The sequence below is a fragment of the Haliotis asinina genome, chromosome 5, assembly GCF_037392515.1.
Source record: "Haliotis asinina isolate JCU_RB_2024 chromosome 5, JCU_Hal_asi_v2, whole genome shotgun sequence".
Classification (NCBI taxonomy): Eukaryota; Metazoa; Mollusca; class Gastropoda; order Lepetellida; family Haliotidae; genus Haliotis; species Haliotis asinina.
The window spans coordinates 6,482,409-6,491,334 of record NC_090284.1 but is presented as its reverse complement, the minus strand read 5'-3'; the positions used below and the strand labels follow the sequence as shown (position 1 = coordinate 6,491,334).

General features: G+C 37.1%; 1 protein-coding gene across 1 annotated transcript in view; it reads right to left on the bottom strand.

Annotated features, from left to right (window-relative positions):
• The window catches only part of LOC137283469 (leukocyte receptor cluster member 8 homolog), a 135,492-nt gene that overhangs the window by 2,247 nt on the left and 124,319 nt on the right, over nucleotides 1-8,926 (bottom strand). Inside the window, exons 2-16 of the mRNA XM_067814983.1 lie at nucleotides 8,408-8,465; nucleotides 7,272-7,514; nucleotides 7,035-7,107; nucleotides 6,329-6,539; nucleotides 5,386-5,590; nucleotides 5,172-5,210; nucleotides 4,879-5,022; nucleotides 4,348-4,584; nucleotides 3,959-4,141; nucleotides 3,611-3,749; nucleotides 2,288-2,371; nucleotides 1,850-1,984; nucleotides 1,221-1,289; nucleotides 973-1,102; nucleotides 126-333 (exon numbers count right to left, since the gene is read on the bottom strand). Of these exons, the coding sequence (XP_067671084.1) occupies nucleotides 126-333; nucleotides 973-1,102; nucleotides 1,221-1,289; nucleotides 1,850-1,984; nucleotides 2,288-2,371; nucleotides 3,611-3,749; nucleotides 3,959-4,141; nucleotides 4,348-4,584; nucleotides 4,879-5,022; nucleotides 5,172-5,210; nucleotides 5,386-5,590; nucleotides 6,329-6,539; nucleotides 7,035-7,107; nucleotides 7,272-7,514; nucleotides 8,408-8,448 (2,141 nt within the window). The 5' untranslated portion in view covers nucleotides 8,449-8,465. The remainder of the gene's footprint in view (nucleotides 1-125; nucleotides 334-972; nucleotides 1,103-1,220; nucleotides 1,290-1,849; nucleotides 1,985-2,287; nucleotides 2,372-3,610; nucleotides 3,750-3,958; nucleotides 4,142-4,347; nucleotides 4,585-4,878; nucleotides 5,023-5,171; nucleotides 5,211-5,385; nucleotides 5,591-6,328; nucleotides 6,540-7,034; nucleotides 7,108-7,271; nucleotides 7,515-8,407; nucleotides 8,466-8,926) is intronic.

The window sequence follows — 8,926 nt, the reverse complement described above, 5'->3', positions numbered from 1 at the left end:
TTTCATATCAAAAAGTGTTGAGAAACCGTGCATACAGATGTTAAACAGAAAAAATATGGAATATATGCGAAAATTTCATGTTTCTTAAAAATAACCAAAAGAAAAATGTATATACAAATACGTACGACTTAACAATAGCCTTGAGCGCATTCTTCCGAACTCTGTCAACAAACCAGTCCATGAGGTAGCCTGACATTTTTGGTGCATTACTGTAGAGCTTGAAAAAAGAATGATAATTATTAAGCGCCCATGACGACCTAACGGACAATGCATGTTTGACACATTCATCGGTCCTGTGTTCTGGTGATAAAGACGCAAGCACAGTTGTCAGATCTGTAAATCAGGTTAAGGACAATAATGAACTCTAGCAAAATAGCCCTTACATTAAAGTACATCAACATTTTGTCAGGTCTCTTTAGTGATTAAGTGAGCATGACAAAATGTGAGGGTACAAAGGCAATATTACATTAATACTCCAAAATCATGCCTTGAGGGGACATTATTTACTGGTGTTGGAACTTGGTGAAAATCTCACACTTACTTTCATCACCAACAAACAATCATTGAAAAAAAAATGGTTAGCCTCATTTTTCAGATTTCCCTGTCCAGGTTTGTTATTGCAAATAAGTATAACATGACGCAACTTGATACTTTAAAATGACTAGTGTATCATAAACAGAAACTTCCTGGAGTCTTCAAGAAATATTCAGCCATGTTTTCTAAAAAATACATATGACAATATGTTCCATCGTCAAACACTAAACAGTTCCAGAATCGTTATATTCATTTAGGAGGAAATGTGATTGATTGCATTTTGTATTTACAGACCTTAGAGTCTACATTTAAGAACAGTAGATGTCATGTCTTGGGGAGGCAGCATAACCTGTCAGAGGCAGCATAACCTGTCAGATAATCGGCTTTCAACACAACACTAAAAATATGCACTGCCTGTATGATTACAGTGAAGGATACCAAGCGTGTTTGATGTAAAGATGTAGTACAGTATCCTGTAAGCAGTGAATTCAAGATGGTTCCCCTTGATCCCCTCTTGGTACAGCAGTTTCAGCTGAGTCTGACACTGGTTGAACTCCTCATGGTCACCCTGTTAAATGAAAATACAATTACTATGGTCCTTCAACAATCTTGAAAATCAGCATTCACTAACGGAATTAACCATTACAAATAACTACAGAAAATGCACAGAAAATGTTGGCACTTGCCTTTTCCATTGCAATTCTTGCATGCGTTTCATACACATCTACTGTCAACTGATCTCTGATTCCTTGTACCTGAAAATTAAATCTCAGTTAATGAATTACTCCTAAAAAAACCCAAAGGTGTGGAGAGAATATCAGTCAAGAAAATTCAGGTAATAATGAAATTGAACTGCATAAAACAAATATATTATTTTCACATTTACTTGGAAACAATAGCAGTTGCTATTCACAATTATCAAACAATTTGTCAGTCCATTAATCTCTGTCTTGTTTGTAATTAATTTGTTTTACACTGCTTAAAGCAACATTCCAGTACTTATTCTGGAGACACCACAAACGGGTTTTGCAGAATGCACCAAAAAGCAACCCAGACCTTCAGCATGACAAGCTAACACTTTAACCACTAGGCTACCTTACTGTCCATTTCTTTACAAACCCTAAGTAGTGGTGTGCAGCAAAAACAAGAAATGTACTTCCATGAAAATTGTGAGAATGACAGGTGATGACAGTAGGTCAGGGTAGTCTTACCCTTTCTAGCAATCAGTGGTTCATGCATACAGTTGTCATGTTTAGAAAGGGAGGTAAAACTGGATATACTCCATTTCAAATAAGTTAATCGGCACACAACTTACTGTCAAATCCTGACGTATAGACTTGAGCTGTTCACATGCATATCTATAGTCATTCTTCTCCTTCCAGTCTTTTTGTACCATCCTCAGGGACTGTTTCAATACAGAAGGTGGGCGGATGGTGCAAGCACTGGGAGCCTGAAGATGCACATGACACATTTACACAACAGCATGTTACTCTGGTTGTTGACTAAAAGAAAAATTCAGTAAAAGTTCGTTGATTTCAAACTAACATATATAGACATAAGGTGCTCTTGTTCTTCCATGAAATCTGATATAGCCCCATTAGGATTAAGCATACACCTTTCTCAGCTTTGTAAGTTACTCTACATTATCTAAAATATCCTCATTTATTCCCCTCCACATCACGTTTTAACTATAGTATTGTTTACAAAAAAACATATATTTTAGTTTAGTAGCCAAGTTAGTTCTAATACTTACTGATGTGAGTCTTAGGTACTGTTTTTCCAGATTTGTGCATGTTCCAACAACACGACAGCTACTAAGGTCAAACTCATCATTTGACTGAAAGAAAAACAAACAAAAAAATTATCACTGATTGGTATAGTTCATTTCATATGCACAAAGACAAAATATTATGTACCTCCCTTCTTGAAGAGCTAGAGCCCACAATGCACATTAATGTCAAAAAATGCCACACTGTGTAAGCATTAAGCGATATTGTTGGCGTTTGAAAAACATATCTTCCATTTAAGGTACTTGGTTGCCTCTTCCTAAAAACGAAAATTCTTGCAGATAAAGCAAGAATTAGAGTGCTAATGTACGATAATCATCATGGTGAAATGTTGGTAATAACAATTACCAGTATGATGACATCTATTAATATCGCATTCGTTCCCTTCTGGAAGACTCATTAGGTTGAGCTCACAGTACACATGAATGCAAAGGAAATCAAAAATATGGAAACACTTGTCATTCATCAGTTTACATAACTCCAATCCTTACTACCCTTCATCAATCTCTGACACATAAAATAGGTACTTGCGCTGTCAAGCCAAATAATTATGTGGATACAATAACTTAAATAAAAGTAAGACAAAGAAATGACAAAATGACAATATGACACAACTAGCATGACGATGATGTGCTAAGCATATTAGAAGCAAAGAAACAGACTACAGTTGAAGATTGATCGATACTTTGGGTGCATGTTTTCTGGCACTGGCACCGTATACCAGTGATAACCATTTGTAAAGCATTCCATTCCTTTTAAAAGACTTATGATTTGTGCCCACTGTACACATTAAAAATACCACAAATCAAATACATAAAATAGGTGAACTCATGATGATTAATTTGGATGATCTTTCTTATCTTTGAATGTCTATTTATTTCCCATCTTTTCAGGGGATCTTACAGTTAATTATTTAAGTATCATTGAATTATACCATTTACAAGCTTAATAAAAAAATACTGGAAGATGTGACATATACTACGATAAATGAACTCTGTGGTCAGTGGATAACAGGAAGCAACATTTATTATGGCACATATAAAACTTGGTCCTAACTTCTTGAACACAGGAGAACCTATGTATGATGATGAAAGTCTGTCAACTATGATAAACACAGACAACTGACTGATCACCACCATTTTATTTTGCATTCGTTCCCTTCTGGAAGACTCATAAATTTGGAGCCCACAGTACACATGAATGCTCAGCACATCAGACAAGTTATCCTTACAACTAGGTTCTCACAAATTTATTATATGGTGTAGATGAGATAAAAAGCCTGTACGTACATATAAGTTGTTAATTGTTAATGTCAGTTTCTGACGAGGTGCCCTGCTTGTATCTTCATCCAACTGAGCACCAAAACGGGCAGCTCTCTTCTGCATTCTTGCTGCTTTTTCTGGATCATGGAAATCTAACTTGATGTCACTAAAACAGGAAAGGAAAACAACAAATTGGTAATTTCAAACTCTGAATAATTAATTTTATCTTCCATGCACTTCACAACTTCAGAGATGTTGAGCTGAGTCAATGTTTGGCATCTGCAATACTACTTGTATTCATCTAAATCAAATTCCATTTCGATCAGACTGAAGACATCCGAAAATATGCTGCCAGTTAAAAAGTAAACTATGCACCTTAGTCTTCCCTTTTTGTTCTTCTTGCCCAAACTCTGGGTATTTTCCTTTTTGTCATCTTTACTGCCAACTCTGCCCCTGTTTCCCCTTCCTCGGCCTCTATTGGGTAACTTGCTAAATTTCCTCTTGTCTTTCGGATGTGAATAGCGATCTTCATCTGAACTCAAGGAACTGGAGCTTTCACTGAAGCAGAAAAAAGTGAATAAAAAGCTTTTATTCATCAAGAGGACATACATTCTGTGAATGGGGCCATCATGAACATCTCAATTGTGCTATGAAAGTTATGTTTTAACTACTACAGCCTTGGAAGGTTTCTGTCCAACATGAGACGGATGGAGAAAACAATCTTGCAGAAACACTGTTTTCACTATTCCTCAAGTTGGAACTACCTTTTCTGATAACGGCGTGATCCTTTCCTACGATTTGGTGGTGACCTTGATCGTGATCTGGATCTACTGTAGCTCTTGGACCTTGAGCGTGATCTTGATCTAGACCTTCTGTAGGTGGGTACCCTATTGTTTGTGTAAGGACCCCGGACACCACGTCCCCTTCTTTGCCTCACCTGCTCCATCTCCCATCTACTTCTCTTAGCCTTCGGACCATGGCTAGGAGAAGCACCAAAGACACTGAATGGGTACAATTGATATAATTAAATGAGGGATGTTACACTGTCATTGAAATGTCAAAACTTGTTTAAAATCAAAGTTTATATAGAATTAAAATATGTTTCAAATTCAACACCTCATCTAAGGATATTTCGTCACATAAGAAAACATGTAAGTATAAGAAGTATAAGCAGATTAAGATCCAACATTCTTTAATAATTGCCAAACTTAACAAAATAAGAGCATACTTAGTTTCACACAATTTCCAGTTTATCAAACTTATAAAATAAAACATCTGGATACAAAGTAACATACATCGGCAAAGGTTCATTGTCCCAATCAATTGTCATTGCTTCTCCTGACTCAAATAACTGGGTGAGGTGAGTTTTCAACCATGACTCAACTTGGTCTTTCATGATGTCATTCTTCACACTTGCAAATGCTCTCTGTACATATGCCCTAATAAAAAGAAAATGATTTTAACATGTGGACAAGAAAACAATCAGGTAGTAAGTTCACACTAATTTAAAAAGTTAATTCTTGGAGTCATATTTAGCCTGCAGTAAGTGAAAAAGCAAAATATAGCGAGAACATTACTGAGGACTTACTTTAGTGTTGGTGGCCATTCAGCTACCATCTCTGCCTTCCTGAAAGACAATGTTTACCTATGAAATATGAGCTTAATTCAAATCAACAACATGCATTAAACATATGAAAACATTTTATGATACAAGTATGATGGCATAACCATATTCTACAGTATCCAAACAAAATTGTAGCACTAAAACAAGCTTCAGATACAAGTTCCATGACATGACTTACTCCATCTTTGAGCTTATTCCATTTGTTTGTGGTGCTGGTGAGAGACGTTCATCATGTTGAGGCTGACGAGGTGGTTCTGGTTTTTCACTGTTGGGTGCCATTGACCTAATTGACTGGGGAACCATGAAACGTTTCGCTGGTCCACCTCCTCCCCGCATGTTTCTCTTTGGAATCTGAAACCTGATGCCTCCAGCTCCTGGGGCCTCTGAAGTACACATTCGAGCATTTTCTCTATGATATAATGCACTGGGGGTAGAGCTTAAGAGTGTGAGGTTATAGTTTCTGCAAGCATAAGGCAAGACTACTCAAAATCCCCGATCTATGACATGTTCACAGAAGGCCTGTGCTTAGCAAGCTTACTTTATAACCACATGTACTGTATTTCATTTTTATGAAATTATCTTTGTTATGTTATGTAGGAGGAACATCCAAATGGATCATGTTGGAAATGTACTAACAGTATCATAACTAGGGATGGCTACTGAGGGGGAAGCAACCATATTCCAACAAACTATTGTGATAGTGACAGTCTATGGCGATCAGCTATTGCAATAGGTATTTTCTCCATGAACTGTCGCCTTTGAAGCCATTCTCCACATGAATATAAAGTTTATATGAAATGAAACAAGTTGAAGCAGTTTCAGTTTCTTTTAACAACTGACATGAAACTTGAAACCTTGATCAAGTTAACAGGTAACAGAAAGGGATAACCCTATATGTGACGAAACCAGGTACTTGATGTATTTTGAGCTGTGCATTTACCAATAAAAGTCACTTACTAAACTATCAGTAGTCACACAAACTATAGATGCATTGCTATTTTATTTATTTCTAGCATTCGTTAATTGCAATCAATCGTTTGATGCATATTCACAACCTTAATCCTCATAACTTGCTTGTGATCCATTCTATACCATGTCCTCAAATGGATATAATAACTTACGCTTCCTAGGTTGGAACCGTGGTCCGTTCTGCTGAGGGTATGGATGTGTGGGTCTTTGTTGATTTGAAGGCCCATTTGATTGATGTCTTGGTCCGATATCTCTATCATCTTGTCGTTCTTCTCCTATTCTGAAGTCTTCATCCATTGACTGATGATGCGGATCCTCTACTCTTGCCTCTGACATCCTTGGTCCATAACCATTGAAAGGGACCTAAACCATGAGGGGAAAAACAGTTACTAGTTATGATAACCCATCCTTTAGCAGCAATAAGATCATGCAATGAACTGATCAAGCCATAGAGATAATAACAAAATATGGTAGCTTATAGGGTTTGATACAATTAGGGAAAGTACCAGTCACATGGACTAACAACAAATGTCTCAAAGATACTGTCAGTCCTAAGCAGATTGCATCAGGTCACCTTTAATGTTTCCTACAAATATTTCTGAACAGACTTAGACCTTTTGCTGCACATATTATCCTTGTTGAAACATAATGTTGAACGTTTGGGTTCTGGACTAAGGGACAAAAAAGAGAAACGAGACACAGACGCACAGTGTTTGAAAGGTCACAAACTTATTTTGTCAAGCTGTTGGTACATCTTTTCACTGATCGGACGAATAAAATTTGACTCTTCACTAGTTAATCCAACTAAAATAGACAAGTGTGTACATGTCAGCTCAAATACTCAAAAGAATTACATACCCTTTGCTCATACATACTTGGTCCAGCACTCTGACCATACATGGGCCCTGGAGGCAACCCATTTCCATAGTAACTGTAAAATACAATATCACACATTTATACAAGTTGCAAGTACCCTCCAGCAGTTCTGTTTTTGCTCCATATTTTGCAGTAACAGTTCAAAATAAAATTTAATCAGGTCAATTTCTCTTAACATTTGCCACATTTAACAAGTTTATGCATGGAAAAATAACTCACTTTTGGTAAGTATAAGGTTGATACATATTGTAGTGTTGACCATACATTGACCATGTCCCAGGAGGACCTGGGGGTCCATCGATTTCAGCTGGTGGTGGTGGTGGAGGAGGAGGTGCAACAGATGGGGAATTCTTCTTGGGCTTCTGTGGGGACACAGTGGTAGCTCCCATATTTTCTAGAGCCTTTCTTGCTTTTTCCCATTCTGGTTTCATCTCTCCAGTACCTCCACCATACTGTTGGGACCTGCAACAAACCAAACCTAAGGTAAGCAAGACTTCAAAGACAATTCATGTTTTTACTTTTAACATGTTAAGTACTGAAACAAACTTAAGCTTACTGACGAAAATGTATAAAGCCTAAAATGGTGAAATCAAGGCAACGTGAAACATCGGCACCCGAAAATGTGTGATATTTGCAGAACTGAAACTTATCCACTATGTTAATCACACTTGTCCATGGCTATTTTTCTACTTTGAGGTTAACATTCATAACGGGTGGAAAAAGTAAATGGATGCAAATAGTTTGGATATGCAAACTAGAAATAAGACATGTTATGTTTACAAAGTTGATTAGCAGGTTTGAATAATTAAATATTTTATCTTGATACTTAACGGGGTAGCGTTAATATTGGACTTTTAACTAATAACCCACATTTAGAAACTTACTAATCATGAAAATTAGATCAGATTTGAAAAAGTTCAAAGTCATTTAATACACAGTCAAGTGTAAAAACAATCACATAATGTAACATATCTGTCCTCGAGTTTACAAGGTTTGTTAAATTGGACCTAGGTCATCCCTAATATCTATCCTATATTTTAATTAGCCTCGTGGTCTGGGTTAACTAAACGTTTAAAAGCGGTATGATTTCCCGCTTTGTATTAATATGAGTAAAGGTGCGTAACCTGCAATAATAATCTACACACATTCATTGGCCACATATCATGGAAAACAAGAAGGCCCCAAACAGTACGAAATGGGTCTCCAACATCGTATTACTTCACTGTAATCGACAGACGCCATTTTGATTTTCGTGGCACCATCAAATCGAATGGAAAATATCGACAAGGACACTCGTAACATCAAAGTAATCCGGACTATAAATATTGTGTGGTAACTATAATGCTTAAAATTACCATCCTGCAGCTTGCTGTGCTTGCGACGCGAATGTAGCCATCTCAAGTCAGCTGAAAACTAACTGAAATACACTATCACTGCATTAAAGCTTTCCTTGGGCTGTCGTTCTGTGACGTCACTGTGGATGGATGCGCGCCACCAGTGGCGATACCTGCGAATGTAAGGGGAGGCAATTCATGTTATTTATGGTTGATCTGAAAGTGACCGCATGAAAAAATAACTTAAAAGAGGTATGAAGTGGTCCGTCACACTACTAACAAAACCTTAGCCTTTCGCTATTGCGCTACTTACATGTTTGATAATGTGAGTTTGAAGACGCATGATTTTGACACGGCCAACGCCTTTTAATGCCCCTTTGAAAACAATTCCAAGAACATCTTAATCTTGCAGGATTTTTTCTTCTTGCTCGGTAAGAAATATGTTGTTACTGAACCTGTTTTAATCCTCTATTCCTGTAATCCTCTATTCCCAAGTACTCCCTATATAATCCCACCCTCAGGCTATTCCTTCATACCCAT